This window comes from Ambystoma mexicanum, chromosome 1q, assembly GCF_040938575.1.
Source record: "Ambystoma mexicanum isolate Mex_15411 chromosome 1q, UKY_AmexF1_1, whole genome shotgun sequence".
Taxonomy (NCBI): domain Eukaryota; kingdom Metazoa; phylum Chordata; class Amphibia; order Caudata; family Ambystomatidae; genus Ambystoma; species Ambystoma mexicanum.
In genome coordinates, this window is record NC_090922.1 from 1,155,437,134 (window position 1) to 1,155,454,646 (window position 17,513).

The 17,513-nt window shown below is 46.7% G+C and overlaps 1 protein-coding gene across 3 annotated transcripts in view; it reads right to left on the minus strand.

Annotated features, from left to right (window-relative positions):
* The window catches only part of LHX8 (LIM homeobox 8), a 209,369-nt gene that overhangs the window by 143,573 nt on the left and 48,283 nt on the right, over window positions 1-17,513 (minus strand). For all 3 annotated transcript variants that reach the window (XM_069641902.1, XM_069641901.1, XM_069641900.1), the window contains 3 exons: window positions 11,804-11,925; window positions 10,815-11,035; window positions 10,514-10,617 (listed from right to left, as the gene is read on the minus strand). In XM_069641902.1, coding sequence (XP_069498003.1) covers window positions 10,514-10,617; window positions 10,815-11,035; window positions 11,804-11,925 — 447 coding nt within the window. The remainder of the gene's footprint in view (window positions 1-10,513; window positions 10,618-10,814; window positions 11,036-11,803; window positions 11,926-17,513) is intronic.

The following is a 17,513-nucleotide window of genomic DNA, read 5'->3' on the forward strand; positions in this document are numbered from 1 at the left end:
GTTTAGATAACGCAAAGGTTCAATGTACCAGGAGGGTCAGTTCAATTCAATAGGCCAGGCCAAAGTCAAGTTCTGGTACAAATGGAGAAGTCTTTGTAAGCGTTTTTAGAAGTAGTTTGATGATAAAGAAAGATATGCTGGGTCACAAGCTGATTAGGCCTGCGAGTTGGGAAAGTTTCACAGCGAGCATTAGTGTCTCTCAACCGGACGGCACAGTACCTTAAATTGGAGCAAAAAGACGCAGCTGAAGACATGGTTCCTGGCAGGTCCTGCAGGTCTTGCTGTTCCTGAGCCTCCGTCGTGTGGACAAGAGGGAGGACATCGGGGGGGGGGGGGGGCTGCACTGCACAGGATTGTCAGAGCAAACAAAATGGCATCACTTCAGCTCAAGTAGATGTGGCTTCCAAACACAAAATGGTGTCCATCAGCCTGGTTAACCCTGACCAGCTCTGAGAATGGTATCCAGGTGTTTGCAGAGTTGATTGGTCCATCCAACTCAAAGGGAGAAGCCGTCTTTGAATGAGCTCCTCTGTCAATTTGAGATCTGGCAATTCAGGGTTGTAGCAGGGCTTCACCGGGCAAATCAACAGTCCAGTGGTTGCCGCAGCGGTCCTCTTCCAGATCACCTGCGGTTCTTTCGTTCCAGTGGTCGACTCTGCCTTCCAGTCCTGGAGACTTGCCTTTTAAACAGTTTTCTCTCATTCATTCCAGCCAAGCTGTCACTCACCCAGCAGGGTGGCGATCCTTGCCGGACAGTCAGCCAATTATGCCAGAGTGCATTTGGGTCTCCTAGGAGACCAAGCACAGGGAGTTGGGCACCTCCCCCAATACCTGCCCAGACACTCAGACGCCATAGGCAGACTTCAGCACTGAAGCCCATCAAAGGCTCACGAACAAAGGTACCAAACCTGGGTTGGCGTGCAGAGTTAAACACGGGAAGGACCTTTCCACAAAGAAATGGCGAAAAAGATGACCAAATGTTTAGAGGGGTCTTGGGCACCATATTGAAAAACATGCCGGCCCCAATTTTTAGCTACCGGTGTTCGCGGTCGGGAAAACTCATGGAAATTCGTTATAAAACCACTGCCACCAGCCATTTCAATAGGAAAGGGTAGCTATGGCAGAGCGTTTAGACATAGGGGATACTAAGTAACCACTCAAGGAAGATAGGTTGTCTATGAATTAGTAAAGTCAATTTAACTGTACATTCTCTGGGGAACAGTAGTTCATCCCAGAGAAGGTATTTAAACCTTGGGGAGTCCAAAGGACACCCCTTTGCCACTGCACTAAAGGTGCTGTGCGACACAATAAAAAGATGCCTATGGGGTTATCTAAAACTCCACAACCAAAGAACACAAGAGTAAAACACATCAAAATACGAGAGAGTGGGAAGGGGGGGGGGCTCACTCTCCAGGGGAAAAAACAAGTCCTCAGTAGCTGGGGGTCTCTAGCACATTTCTGAGAATTCTGCCTAACAAAGAGGAAAGGAATACAAACTTTTCCTAGGATCAGAGAAAACTCCTGGAAATTTAAAACATGCAAATAAGGGGGCTTAACCCGCTACTGAATATTTGCAGGGGCTTTCAGTGCATTTTAGTGTGCGATTGTATATACCTATGAGGCACACATGGATTGCCAATTAAAATGACCAAGCTTTGTTAAGCCATTTCAGGTAGCGGTAAAAATACAATTAAGCTTTGACATACCAACTGCCCCAGACATCAGCCCTGAAGCCAAGGGTACAGGAGGAAAACTAATCTGCACCACTGAACAACTGTCTGGGGGTTCCTAGATTGCGTGGTGATGAACAGGTGACTTGCACTTTTTTCCTCTAATTGAACAGGGCCAAGTATGTTCTGGTAGTTTTTCAACTATGCGGGTCATCAAAATGGACGGCACTAGTGGAGTTTTGGCCTATGGCCCTCAGCACAATTGAGTCTGCTGTTCCAAAGAGCACTTGGCTTAAGTTTCTCCCCAGGCCTTCCAAGTCAGATGGTGGGGTGCCACCGCAAGTAGCCCCAAGTGTCTCTTTATCAGTTACTAAAAGTCAAAGTAACTGGCAATTCAGATTGTAGTATTAGAAAATGCAGAATGGGCAGCTGTTTGTTGGCTGTAGAGGTAGGAATGCCTACAAAGATGCTACAATACCTGTGGACAGCAGGTTGATCATACATACAATAAAAATATTGAAGATCCACCTAAGCAGATGTGTGAATAAGTAAAACAATCACTTCAGCACCTTCTTTGTGCACAGATCTATTCATGCAAAGGAGAGTTGCTTGTAAAATTGTTCCATCTGTTGCTCTGTGCGGCAGGGTGTGTGGGCACACTGCAGCAATAAAGTAAAGTTCAGTATGGCCCCTTAAAGAAGAGTCCTAAACTTAATCTGACAAAAGGGCAGGAACTGTTGGGTTTCTGTACACTGGATTAGAAACCACTGAGGATTTCTATTTCAAATCCTTATGAGCTCTCCCAGGAGAGGCTCAGCCTCCCAGGGTTAAATTGTCCCAAGGGAATTGGTTTCCCGTCTGAAGAACCTTGCAGTTACTGCTGGCCTGTGTATGCTGTGTGCTTGTGGCAGAGATGGACAGCCTGTCGTATCTTGAGGCGTGCATTAGAGGGCACTCTTCCATCAGAAATATAGTGCGAGTTTAGCAAACGTGTGTCCCTTCGCGTGAAAGGATGCTTATGAAGCCATATATGGTCTTAGCTATGGGCTACCCAGAGAGCAGGGCTCGAGCCAGTCTTGGCTGGCACGCGAAAGGGATGTCTGTGATGCTTAAGCAACCTCCTGACTGTTTAGCCGGAAAGGTTTGAATGAATGTCCACCAGTGTCAAGGTGCAACCTTATTATTTGTGGTTGAGTTTCAATCTGCTACAATTTTCCTATTTAAGCTGGGAGTTTGTACCACAACCATGCCAGGTCTAAACCAATGAACAAGAATTCAAGAACGAAAAAAAAAAAAAAAAATTTTTAAAAAAAGGTTTTAAAAACCAAAGACTGAGGAACGCCTGCCGATGCATCTTGCCAAAGTGACTGAAACACTGACCATGTGTCCACAGACGTCAGACTTGGAGACCAGGGGCAAGTCATCTGTCATACCATAACCAGGCTGGCACAGTAGGGTAGCAAGTAGCGTAAAAAGTGACTTGCAACGCTGAATATAAAAAAAAAAGTATATAAAAAAACAGATCTCCAAAATCCCCTCCAAAACAATTAGAGTTACCTCTGATGACTAGCCATCCCTGACTAGTCAAGGTTTGAGGTCTAATACTCTACGCTTTTAACTAGTTGTAAATTCCAAACAACGCAAATAAAGAATTAACTTTATCTGGAAAACAACGCAGAAAATAAAATTCAAACTGTGCGGAACCCTGAAGGCAAAAAACCCAGGAATCTAAAAACCATGGATTAATTCCCAAAGAGAAGCAATACCAGAATGGATGTGACTTGAATTAGAGTGTGATACAATGATAGGGAAGATTCGAGGTCTCGATTCCCAACCCAGGTTCCAATTTTGTGGATACCAGAATCCAGCTATGCCAGCAATGGTTAGCAAAAAAAAAAAAAAAATACAAAAACACAAAAAAAATAAAAACAAGCTGCTGCCATGATTGATGCCAAAATTGCACGCCATACACGCATGCAGACAAACTTGTGCATGCACACAATACATTAATTACACAAACATGCATGCAACACAACTTACTGTAAAGTCTGGAGAGGGTTAGTCTGTGGTACTACCCACTATATGGCTTTGGCATGGGGCAAAGAGGCACCCCAGCCAAGGCTCTCGCAGGATAGCAATCTATGAGCAACCAACACAGACTCTTCAAAGAGTGGGGGGGGGGGGGGAGAAGTACACTGGTTTTTGGGTAGAGTGAACCCTGGCAACATCGAGCCCTTTGGTTTTCAGCTGCCATCAGTGGTGGCAGGTACAGTGATGGTTGGTTTTGTCAGTTCATGGTAGGCCACAGCATGGATGAAAGGATGGCTTCTGCTGATTTGGCCTTGAGCACTGGACTCCTCAGTGGTACACCACCAAGTTTGGACCTTTGGGATTCATTCCTCGATGCAGAAGTGGTGGAAACCCACCGGTGGGCACATCTCTACAGGTGGCGACACTGGACCTCAGTTGGGGAAAGTGGGCAGAGGTCGACGTTGCAGAGCCATATGAAGATTTCTTCTGTTGGTTGAAACTTGGCAAGTGCTGGGCCTTGAGCAGCACTATGCTGGCATACCCCCTCTTTGGGGCAAAACACAGAAATCTGGCTTGCTAACAGTCACAGACAGCCTCCACATGATGCTGGTGGACTTCCTGTACTCAAGATGTCCAACACTTCTTCTGGGCCCATGAAAATCCATCTGCAGACTGGCAGGCAGTCAGGACTGGCTTCCAGGCAGGTGAAGGATTTCCCCTCATGGCTACGTGAATAGGTTGCCTGTGCAGGTCCTCTTGATCCGTCATTAAATCAGCACAGCAGCCTACGGATTCGATAAGGTTGCAGCAAACCTCTTCCTCCAGCTGGATTCGGGCTACTTCTCCAATAAAACACCAAGCTTCTGACACAACTGAGGGGTCTTCTGGTTTGCAGAAATATCTCCAGTCACTCAGGCTGAGATATGCTCAGTCAGCCAGTTGGACTAGTGAATTCATCATGCGGCACCCAATCAGGCTCACAGGCATTCAGGCCGTACACCCATAACAGTGGCTGTGTATAGGGGACAACTCCCAGTCTTTCAGAGCACACACTGCATTCACCAGTTTGACAGGGGTGCATCAAGCATACCACGTGCATTGCGACAGCCAAAACCAGACAGTCACAACAGATGGAGTACACTCCTCTTTCCATTCATTCAGGGTTGGAAGGTGGGCACAAAACAAGCATTATCTGAGAAAGGCAGCCCCAGAGACATGAATAGTCCTTCCTCCCAACATCCAATCAGGGGGAGTGAACTGTCAGGCCCCCAAGACTTTGAGATACAGGAAGAAAGGGAGTGGCAGTAGCCATATTACCCTTGTTCAGGAAACAATGTATTCGTATGGCAGGGTTTGGGCAGCCCAAAATGGGGCGATCCAGGGGTCCCTACAAAACCAGCATGTAGCCGCCACCAGTGCATACCCTACTCTGTGGAGCAACAGAGGTGCACAAAAATAAACACAGGGTACCAAGGTGTACCCCCCCCCCCTACCCATCGGTGCCATAGAGTATCCCATGGGTTTTGTTTACCACCAATAAAAAAATGAAGAGCTGCACTGCCAAGGGTTAAAACTAGAGTCCTGTGCAGAAAATAGCCTAGGGAGAACGAGGAGGCCCGGTACCTACAAAGCATTTCCAGCATCACACTTACCTTTGGGCTCTCAGTCATTGGGAAATAAAGCAGCACAGATCCCTTAGCTGGAAGCACTCTCGAAGTAACTTACTTTTGGGGCATGCACTCACCAGCAGATTGAAAAGTATTGCCTATAATCTGTGTACTAGCTCCGCCGTGTGTAATCCTAGGCACTTTATGAAGCACAAGTTCAGCCTATAGGTGACAGCGGTGGTGGCACAGGAACATAGGGAGGGCCGGTTCACCTGCTCCTCACTGACACCGCTTCAAATTGCAAGCCTAGTCAATCTATCCAGTAGCCCTTCTTATCCCTGGTGGTTCACAAGCAGGAGGGCCAGTAACCTACGGAGCACTTGGCCTATTGCTACAGAACTAAAGGACCAAGTGTGTAAATATTTTTACTCTAAGGAGACTGGCTATTGCAGGACCTACAATAACAACCCTTCTTCCCATTCCCAGAAATATACTTGTGAACCGAAACACCAGTGCACAATTCATCTTTTCTCCATTTCAATACCTTGACATGGGTCTGATGTCTGCTGATCTCCGTGTCACAGCTTGAACCAGTGCTGCAGAACATCGAGGCCAGTGCTGCCACCTGTGAGCTTCTAGGGTGTGAGCAGTCAGCGTTTTGGTACCATGGAGATAAAACTTGAACATTGGACTTTAATGACGGGCTATTATGCTGCTTAATCAGTCAATTCAGTCAGTCTACCCCATGGTTTCCTATTGGAGAAAAATAGCTGGGTGTCAAAACTACATGGTTACTCAGACAAACTTAGTAGCTGGAGAACCAGTACTTCGATGAAGCAAACGAGGCCAGAACCTTCGGTTGCATGCACACCAAGCTTAACTGAAAAAAAAGAATTATGGTCATTGACCCCTGGCGGACCACCTCTAATTCACTAGATCACAAACCCGACATTGCCCACATTACCCTTGCAAATCTCTGCTGCTATGGGTTACAGGGGAAAGCTTGAATAAATACCTGTTGCCCAGTTGAAGGTCAGTCTCACTTATTTCTTACAGAGTGGATAAAATCTGTCCCCAGCTGCATTTGGCCTTTTACGGATCTGAAACTCACGGTGCTTGACGCTAGTGGAGGTAATAAAAGTTGGACACTGACGCTTCCTACAAATGAATGCCTTTAGTAACAAACGTGCGTGTTTAATGGCAAATGATTCACATGAATAGGAGAGTTAAATTGCACCCAAAACCAAAAGGACACTCTTGCTAATCACGGTGTTTACAAACTTCACCTTGGACGAGGGGCTGCCCACACTCCACGTACTGATCCCAAGATGGCAGACTCAGATTTTCACCGTTCCAAAGACAATAAGTACAATGCACCAACATTCCTAGCATAGGCATCCCCAAAAAAGGAGCTTTGATGCACTTTCAAGAAACATGAAATACCTAAACAAATAACACAAACAATGGTTGTGTTATGGTGGAAACAAAATATGCCCGTCAGTAAGACTATGGAGGCTCACCCTGGACTAGAGCTATTGAGACTATGGCAAAATGTGGAAGTGGTGGAGGCCAGGCATACCTTCTCTGGGGGCCCCAATTCTGGCACAAATAGGAGAGCCCCCAAATCTTGGCCTTATGAGGGACACTGGGGTGGATGGAAAGGTCTGTTCTGTGGCCCGTATGCTCCGCTTCAACTTGTGGGGATTAGGGGCATGCAACATTTTATTAAATAACCACAAGAGAAGGGTATCAGGCAATATTATCCCCATAAACAAAACAATGTTGCCATAGATATAGTCGCTGGGGAACAGCATAGGCGACATTATCTAGTGTGAGAATATATATATGGGGTCAATGGGAGCGGGGCTGCAAGGGTGCCCTGGCAGGTTCCATGTGGTAATCGCCTCAAAAAATGGCTGCCTTTCTTGTATGGCGACATTTATGCGGGGAGACCATCACATAGAACCAAGAGAAGGTGCTCATATCACTTCTGAAGGATTTGACAGAGGTTGGGGGCGCTGCTGTACCCGAAACCCCATGCTACTGTGGGGGAACCTGCACTGCAGGTGTGATGGGGGGAGGGGGGTCACCATAGGTGCCCAAGTAGGGCAGTATCTCAGGCTTTACTGAAACCGCAATACGGGGGCTCAGCTGGAACACAGGCCAGAGAACCAGCTGAAAAGTGTTGGGGTAAGCCATTCTTTACCATCTGTTAAGATTAACAAAAAAAAAAATCCTATTTATAACGCTCGCATAGTTGGAGGCAAACTAGGACCAGCACGTCGCGTTAGTGATCCATATCCCCGACAGTAAGCATCATTTTACGAATTGGGCATGGTAAAGCATTGTTAACACTTCAAAAACGGAGATTGAGGACAAAACTGTTAACGTCGGGAAATGTTAGAAATTGCTAGCGTGAAAATAAATTAGCCCAGATAAATTATGTAGTGTACAGGGGGGGGGGGGGCAAACGGAAGCACATAGCAGCTCAAAATTCCAGTATAAATCACTAGTCTGCTAATTGCATTAAAATACGATTGTGAATACTTGCTACGTACAACTCTGGCGATGACGCTCATTGGACGGTAAATTAGCCGGATTATATACTACATGAATGTTCCTGTGCATAAAAACGTATATAGGCGATAGACCCATTGCATGGTGTAAGCAATATAACAGCATTTTCGTTGGAATCTCACCCACGAAGATTAACTAACCACGGGGACGCATAGCCAACCTAAAAAGGAGCAAACAAAACGGACAAGAACCCTGTGTGTAAAGGACTGCGTGTCACGTTGATAAAATAAATGCAGGCTTCAATTAACATGAACATAAAAAGTAAATAATTAAATATGTGAAGCAAGCCGGTACTATAGTGATACCGCGCCTTTGTTGAAAATAAAGTACTGTTGCGATTCCAATCATGGGTCCCCTTATGCGTCGCTTACCCAAATCCGGAAGCATTTCTCCAACTCGTGGCTTATACGGTACCGGTCCACCCACACTACCATAGAGAGATGTTCTACTGTCGGCAGCCGGAGGAGGTAGGGCCAGACCGTACCCCACTTTCTGAACCCCAGTGGGGCAACTGGTTGTGCGCCATGCCAGGCTGCCTGGTCGATAGAAGCGCAGCCCGCACAACACATTTGAATGCCCATCAACTAACCAATCTTTCTCCACCGTTTGAGAAATAAAAACAAAATATACAACAATAATTTGCACGGGATCTCCAGAAATAGTCCGAGAAGCGACATTTGAACATGTGCGAGTCATGCGGAAGGGATGCTCCGCAGTAATGAGGCGCGCGCCCAGGGCCGGCTGGAAGGATGGACCCCCCCCCCCAGTCATGCGACTGGGGCAGGCTCCCCTGGACACTGGGATTGTTCTAGAGCCATTCCTCCAAAGACACTACTTCCGCGACGGTTCGTTTTTTTTAACCGACCTCCATCACTCTCCCTACGAAGAAACTTTCGTTGGAGAACCAAAGTATTTGCAAGTAAAATATTATGAATTATTTTTTGTCTTAAGTAGTAGCCAGCCGTATCGAATGCAAACATGAAGTGTATACAAGTTGCCGTTGATTTGTTATAACGGTGGTTTACATATCTGAATGCTGTCGAAATGTTAAACTCTTTTTAAAAGCTCAAACAAGCTCCAGATCCACGGACGCACCTCCAGACGGTGCAGAATAGGCGGGCGTCGTGCACGCCAAGGCAAACGAGAGCGTCTGCATCTGAACAGCCAGGAACGGGACCGGGACACATTGAAACACCTGTGTATAGGCGCGTTACAAATACCATATCATATCATATTCAACCGTGGGGTGGCTTCTGTGCACGGTACTTGGGACACTGTGCCGGACTTGTAAAGTCAATAAAGATCACATCCCAGCATTTTCACCAACAAGGGGCAGTTCTCTCCCGTTACTGTCCTGCTTACAATACACACCCACAACACGGAGGAAAGGCTTCCCACTGACTCAAAGAACCCAGGATCAAACTCGCATACCGACATACATCCATCCCAGCGCAAAAAACAAAAAACAGACAATTTAACACGTAGTCAAAAATAAGTGTATTTCCCATACAAGCTTCACAACTAAAACCATTTCGCCCGAGTAAAGCAGATGACCCATGTCCCACCACAAGTCCCCCTGGTGTTAGTTAGCGTGCTTTGCCAGGCTTACAGTGCTTGCTCACACCCCCCCCCCCCCTTTCCGGCAGGTAGCACAGGTGTGCGCAAGCATTGGAGTGCAGAGCGATGGGGGCCACCTCGCGACCCACACAATTTCGCCGCCCCAAACACCATTAATGGACCGCCAGACACTCATCTTTATCCATAGAAATGAGTCTTGCTGTAACTTGGGGAACACACATTATGACACCGCTGCCCGCGAAGGACCAGTCCAAAAAAGGGTACACAAACTTGCGGCATTAAGGGGCAGGCGTGGCATTCTTTTCTAGAGCACAGATCTTGCACTCTAGTGTAAAGTATACACAGTTATTTAAGGAGCAATTTCAGTCAGGACAGCGTTGCTGCCTTCCGATTTTCGGCCTATAACACCCTTTTTATACAATACCTGGCAAACAAAAACGGTAGAACAAAGCACAAAAAAAATTCGGTTAACTAAAAATGCCAGAATTTTATATTTTGATACAAATAACACAATTTTGAAAAAGACACTGCTGCAATTAGTCAGGTTTCAAATTAAATATCAAATTATACATTTGCATAAACACAAGTAAATTCAGCACAACCTCGCTAATGTGGCATGACACCAAAACAATGCAAATAACCAAATACTTCATGCAGCCATAGTGGAGCTGTGCTCCCGCATTCATGCGAGTGGAACCCCCCCCCCCCCCCCCCACCCCAGCACCCTCAAACATTTAAAGAAACGGCTGCATATGCATTGAGCAGGCGAACAAACACTGGCTCTCACAGGAACCATAAATAAACGAAAGGCGCACACTGGTTCAGAAACAAAAATAACCAATCATCCGATTTTAGAGCCGCGTAGCACTGAGCCACGCTCGGCGTTCATGCGTGCAGCATTCTTCTGAAACACTCGATGACACGTTTTCAAAGTACAGGGAAGTGTTTAGGACACAGCACGTTTTTTTTGCAGCCGAGAACCCCCAAGTGCTAAAGGGAAGAGGCCCTCCAGCGGTCCTCCCCGAGGTCCAGTTAACTAGATAGCTCTACCTGGAGTTGGTCCGCAGTAAAGCTCGTACGGGCTCGCTTTGCTGGTTTGGGCTGGTTCACGTCGTGCTCAGTCAACAGCGCTCCTTCCACGCTTACCCGATTCCCTGGAATAGAAAAGCAACGTTATGCCCAGACACCAGCACACACTGACGAAACAGTGACTGGGTGAGCACTGCAAAATACAGCATCCACGCCCTTGCTTTGCTACTGAATATCGCGCGACGTAAACTGACTTCGTGTACATTTCATTTGTAAGCAAAGCAGTGCATCTCAAGGCGTGCCAGAGAGTGCCCAACATTACCGTTTTCCACCGCCCTCTTGAGGTTGTCCAGCATACAGTCATAGTGTACCCTGCACAGGACCTTCTCTTCCACCAGCGCGAACTCCTCCCCAGTGGAGAGCTGCCGCTTGCAGGAGAAGCAGGCGAAGCAGGCCAGGTGGTAGACGTTGCCCTTGGCCCTGCGCACCCAGTCCGTGGAGTGGATGTGTCGGCCGCAGCGCGAGCAGCGGGCCCCGTAGCGCCTGTGGGAGGATCAAATCGCAGGGTTAGCAAGCGCGGGCATCGAAGAATCTACAGAAGGGATCACAGTACCCCGTGCCCCCTCTGCCAGCACCACTCCGCCCCCACACTCTTAGAACAGATATTTAGTCGATGGGCCCGTCAGATTAAAAATGTTATATTTCTCGTTCTGCGGCGCGCATCTGAGAAATGGTGTTCATTTTAAGAATAGTTAGGGAGAATCATTCTCCGACTACATTGAAAGGCAAATCCCAAATACTACAAATACTACAAAATCCGCCTTTTAAAATCGCGGGGTACAACACCAATAACTTAAAGAAGCCGGATACAGTGGGGCTTCGTCTGCGAATTGAGCTCAGCCACCAAGTAGTACTTCAACCCCAGACCCGGGGCCTAAAAACGGGGCCCCGCGCGATATGCCTGTAGCCCAGGAGTTCGCCCAGCACAGCTCGGCCCCAGTGCGATGTCAAGGACCACGCAGGGTTAACGGGATTGAGCCATTACCAAACTGTAGGACCAATTCCAACGTTCATAAAGATCCCGAATAAAGGGGACACAATCGGTGTAATGGACAGACGGTCTGGAGATATTGGTATGCGCACTTTAAAGTTACATTTAGCATTTTTTTTCAAACGGTCAACGCCAATAGAGTACTGCTGTGGCTGGACAGCACACTTCTGCATGAGGTCACATGGTAGACAGACCGGATGTTGCAATGGCACCCCCCCCCCCGGCCTCCCCTCCTCACAAATGCCTGTGTTTGCCAGTACCTGAAATAGTCCAACTTGCAGAAGATGTCCTTGTCCTTGATGTAGCAGCTCGTGTGCCTGCCCAGCGAGGTCCTGCACACGCTGCACGAGAGGCAGCGCACGTGCCAGCAGAGATCGTTCACCTGTAAGGGGGAGGGGGTGAGGCGGGAGTGAAGAAGAGGCTTCGTTATACGGGGGAAATCAAACTGGTAACACAAAACGACCAGATGGGGCAATAGGGAACAGTCGATCGCAAAGCGCACCCACACTGGACACTGAAAACCAGGTGGCACATGGGAGAAGTGGAATACTAACAGGACTGTCCTCCGTTTTAACTAGGCAACACACCTTACGCCACTGTTAAACCTTCTGTCAGGGGTTCGAGTCCCTGCCAACACACCCATTCAGTCTTTTCAGATCCATCATTTAAGCACCTCACGTATAACAGTCATACAATGCGATAGTGCCTCGCCAACACAGCGACAAATCATTCAGGCAGCATACGAAAATACAAAGCATTTTAGCCCCGACACACTGCACCCCACGTGGGAATTCAGCGGATCCCCCCGCCCTTTGCCACGGCTGCTTTGCAAACTAATGCTGGCCAAAGGTAGCAGCCCCCTGCCCGCCCACTCCATGAAAATACTCCAAAGCCATTCCCGGGACGCTCGAAGGCAGTCTCTGCACTGGTGTGTAATTTCTCATCAAAAGTGTGCCCTAACAGCTTTTCCAAGGCACAGAATAGAGAGCAAAGGTTTGCCTTCAGTCTGCACCAGCACCACCAACACCTTTCCCCACGAAAACAAACATGATTTTAAGCTACTTTATGTACAGTTAGATGAGCAAAAAAAAAAAAAAAAAAAAAAAAAAAAAAAAAAAAAGCAGCTTGATCCAGTTTACCCTAGTGCAACGTTTTTAGGGATTCTGGTTTGTGACAAATTAGGTGTGGTCGAAGATGCAGGCATGACTTCACTGTGTGCACGGGAAAGTCTGCTCTGCCGTGCAGTGCGAGTTGTGGGTGCACGGCCACCCCCTTTCCAGAGGGATCGAATCAAATAACCTAGAGAGGAACAATACCCCAAGAAGGGTCCACGTGTCATACCGGGCAATTGCACCCGGATTCATTCGTGAGGAAATTATGTTAAACTATAAAAAAAAAGTGTCGCATTAACTCAGGCCAGAGCGTGCAGAGTGATCAAACGAGCCTATCTCGCCGAGCAAGCCAGTCAAAGGAGGGGGGAAAAAAAACGCAGGTTTGCGATGAAAACGGCTCCTACCGCAGAAATACGGAACCATTTTCAAGGAAACGTGATCTGTGCAATTGCTCCCGCATGTCTCAAGCTCGGCGGTCTCCACTTCCAACCCAGAGGCCGGATCACCTCGCAGCCGAAGCCCTGCGCGTGCACGCCGGGACCTGCATCCCAGCTACTAAAACACGGACACTGGCAACCTCCCACTATCATTTCATGTGGCCTTTTAGATCGATAGTCAACCAGGGGTTATGAAAGGCACGTTCTCCATAGCTGGTAATTTTGCACCCCTGATCGACTCACCCAAATGAAGAAAGTTTAGCGGGACAAAAGACACGCCGTTCCCGCAGGCAACTTCCCCAAACCATTCCCAGAAACCGAAAACGGCCCCATGCGCCAAGTGTATACGTGTGCCGTGCCAAGGAGCGAGCATTGTACGAACAATTGCAAAAGCCAGCTCACACTGTCGCTTCCCAACCCATGCGCTAAAAAAAAAAAAAAAAAAAAAAAAAAAAAAAAAACTCCATTTACCCGGATTCGATGCACTTTCTACACCTGCGAAATCCAGACTTCTCCGTCGTTCATGTAGACGCCTAGCACTTGCCAAACCCTTGATCAGATCTCTTAGGGCTTCCCCTCACCCCCATTACAAAACACTTCAAAGGTCAATAGTTGTATAAGTGCACAGACGAGGCTCCACAGCCGGCAGCGCCGGGCGAGCAGGCAGAGGTGGGCGTCTCCTCGCCCGGTTAATAAAAGGAGGTTTGTGGTACAGGTCTGCAGATATTCGTGGCCACGTGGCAGTGAGCCTAACATAACACATCAGAACAATGCATAAGTGAAAATGAAAGAAAACATGTACTTCCCCATGTGCGTTATAGAGTTAGCAGAGGGGTTACGCCCACACGGGCAGCCACTACATGTGCAGGCCAGTTGACCCACACAAGGTGAAGCGTTTCTCTATAAGCGTACACACAAGGAAGTCAAATGGCAGCCCAGGGAGGACTAACGTTTGCAACAAGGATCAGGGGCGTTTCAAATACCAGATGGGATATTTAAAAAAATGTAACCAAGCGGTACTGAGTACAGATGGAAGTTAGCATCTACTATCCCTGCCATTGTTCTCGGTAACCCCCCCCCCACCCTTGCAACCCCTGTCCCATCAGCCTCCCCCCCCCGCATGTAGATGCATTACGCGATATTCATTAATTGAACATGCACAATTGACCTGGTGCGCATGGTCCCGTTCACATGTGAATGTTACAGCTTCTCGCTCCGTGGAAGCCCCCGCAAGATGGAAAGCTGTATTGCAGCCCTTGGCAGACATTTACCATAACAACGTTTTCATTTAAAATTGCCTTGTGTAGGGTGCAGTATTCGTCCAGGTTGTGTGTGTGGCCCGTGTGTGCGACTAACTGGTGCGACTCCTTATGCATTTAAAAATGACCCGCTTTATAGAGCGTGTCGAGGGGCGAAGATAAGCTTGTAATAAGAGTCAATTTTGCTGCTGGTGGGAGCACTGAATCGCAGCAGGGCCCGCTCAGGCCTCCTGGCAATATTAATTGTAGTGCTAAAAGGGAAATGGTCAAACATTGTATAGAAAAGGGAATACATCAAATAATCACGCTATATGAAACAACCGGCGGTACTTCTAATAAAAGAATGTAGAACTCAGTGTGATAAGAAAACGACAGGAGAATAACTTCGAAACTGAAAAAGGGCACCTAGACTCAAATCCTGAAGTATCTATTGTCCAGATTGAGTGACTCTGGGCTAATCACTTTTCCTCAGGGTCTTTCACCACCAATGGGATTTCCAAAACGAGTCAAGGCGCACCCGCCCCAACTTTACAACAAAGTAACAAAAAAAAAATGTTTAGAGCACACGTTAGCACAGTTCATTAACTAAAACACATTATCCTTTACTGTCCAGAAGTGCGTACAGAGAGAACCTGGTTATTGTATGAGAGATTGAAAAATATAGTAGGCACCGATGCTGAACCCTGGTGGGAGTCATTGAATGGGGCTACAACCAGATGTCTTCTTAGAGAGCATCTTTAAGAAGAAACTCACTACTGGGATTTGCAGGTCCGATAGCCAAGACTCTGCAACATCTTAGTACTAGGGACAAAGGAGCAAACATGGATGGAGATGAACCAGAGGGGAGGGTAGCCTGAGGAGGGTGCGGTTGTCCGATCTTCTTTCGGGGACTGCCCGTCATCTTCCTACCGCCATCTATGGGACTCTCTGGCTATGCTTTTTTTTAATGTTTGATGCGGGGGACCATGTGTCAAGGAATTTAATGGAAAAAACAAATCATCATTTCATTCTCTTGTTTGCCATTGGGATGTAGGTGAAGAAAAAGTTTGTGTTAAAACTGTTTAATAAAAACAAAAATTAAATGCTCTGAATTTCAATTGAACCCACTACTCCACAAAAGCAACAAACCATACAATCATATTCTACTTCATTGTAATGCTTTACGACTTCTATATAGATTCCAACGAAATCTAGTGAAGTCCTTTCTAAATTTTGGCTGTGGTGCTCTGTGCCTCTATTCTGCCATATAGAGAGCAGGAGTGCAGATACCCCCTCCAGTCTTTTACACACTTACAACACTGCTGAGCCGTAGCAAGGAGATAAAGGTGCAGCCGCATCACGATTCAAGTATCATCGGCATAAGAGAAACAACGAAACCCATGCGTTTGACCAGAGGCTGGAACTAAAGATCTAAAAGGTGAGAGCAGAACCCTGGGGGGACACCACAAGTGAGAGAAGTAGATGGTGAAAGGAAAGGTGAGAGGGAAAGAGACTGATGATCAGAAAGGACAGGAAGACCCAAATCAGTCAAGGAACATTCCAGTAATCACAGCGAATGACAACCTTAAGGGAGGATGCCATTGTCAAGTTAGGAGCACATTGGTAGATCAGTCAACCTCCACTATTTAGTAACAATGACTTCTATAGATTACTGCCTTTTAATCCCCCACATCCATCCTCCCTCATGTCTCCCATTTACTGCTCTGGAAACCCAGTGCATGAGCACACTACGTGCTTTCCTCTGGGAACGCTTCAGCACCACTAGACCACTTGGTGGTAACAGCACCACTAGACCACTTGGTGGTAACTGGCAGTGTAAGTGCATATTGGATTTACATTCCAAAATTGGCATACGTGCTGGAAAGACCATTTTTTGCCTACTCTCCAGATATGGTGCAAGATTTGGCTTTGCTTGTGAGCTCCTAACGAAGTTTGAAGATCAGATAACAGGGCTTAGTGGACGATTGCGGTCCAAACCTACATTAATTACTTCCACACAAAGCTATTAGAAAGTATGATTTGGCAGGTTACCAGTGTGTAAATGTGTGACCATCTTTGCAAGTCAAATCTAGTTTAAGCAGCCTTAACTGACCCACAGGAACAGGTTTTTCTTACAGTGCGACTCAACCTGACATTTTTAACAAACCGAAAAAACCAAAGAAACCAGCTGGGGCCCAGCAATGAGCAGAAAACAATTCATGGCTGCATGCCTAAAGGCAAATAAATATAAACATGCTGCATTCATTTACTAGGCATACAAGTTACCCCCGTTAACATTTGCACAAGGAAAAAAGACCATTCCTCAAATGAGTTGCTTTTAAAATAAAGTAATGCTCAAAATTAGAAAAATAATTGCAATATTGTTTGAGAAAATTCCAAAAAGGTTATAAAAAAAAAAGTATACGTTATGCCTTGTAGCAATCTTGGGCCAATGGGAGGAGACTAAAATTACACATTGAAAATCCAGTACAGGCAAGGATTGGCTGTTACAAGACATGTGATGTGATATAGATTCCCAGTTTCACCATATTATAGTAGACGCTAAAAAAGGATGTTAGGTAGCCTCCTGAATTAATGCAGGTAGCACTTTTTTAAAAGTTGACTGGCTTGGTCAAGATCATACACAAACCAACCAATAGGCCTCTAGGGCAAGACGCGTTACCTCTCTGGTGCCCTAAATATATCATGAAAACACTGGAGCGAGAGAACTAACATTTAGTAAACCTGTACTTAGTACGGGTTTAGTTCCTCCCTCTCCAGTGTTTTTAAGATCATAGCAGCAAGATTTATAGAGTAGCGAAAATCTGCCTCTGGTTCTAAATTCAGGCTAAATTCTAATTGTAGTATTGCTGGTTTTTGGTCCTGGAGTTGCCTTTTTAAAGAAAAAACGTTAGTCACATTGTGTTTGCCATGGTTATTGAAAACCCGATGAGGCCTTAAAATTACCCTAGGGTAGGAGCCAAGGAGTTTTTGGTTTTGCACTGGTTGAAATACCACAACTCGTAGCATCTCTCTCAACAGCACTGCTGTTGCCCTATTTTATCTGGCTATAGGCTTTGAATATCTAGAAGTGAATGCTCATCACTTCTACACGGGAATAAACACTGCCGAGTCGGAGCATTCATTGTGTAACCAGTCCGTATATTGCACCTGAAAATGCTT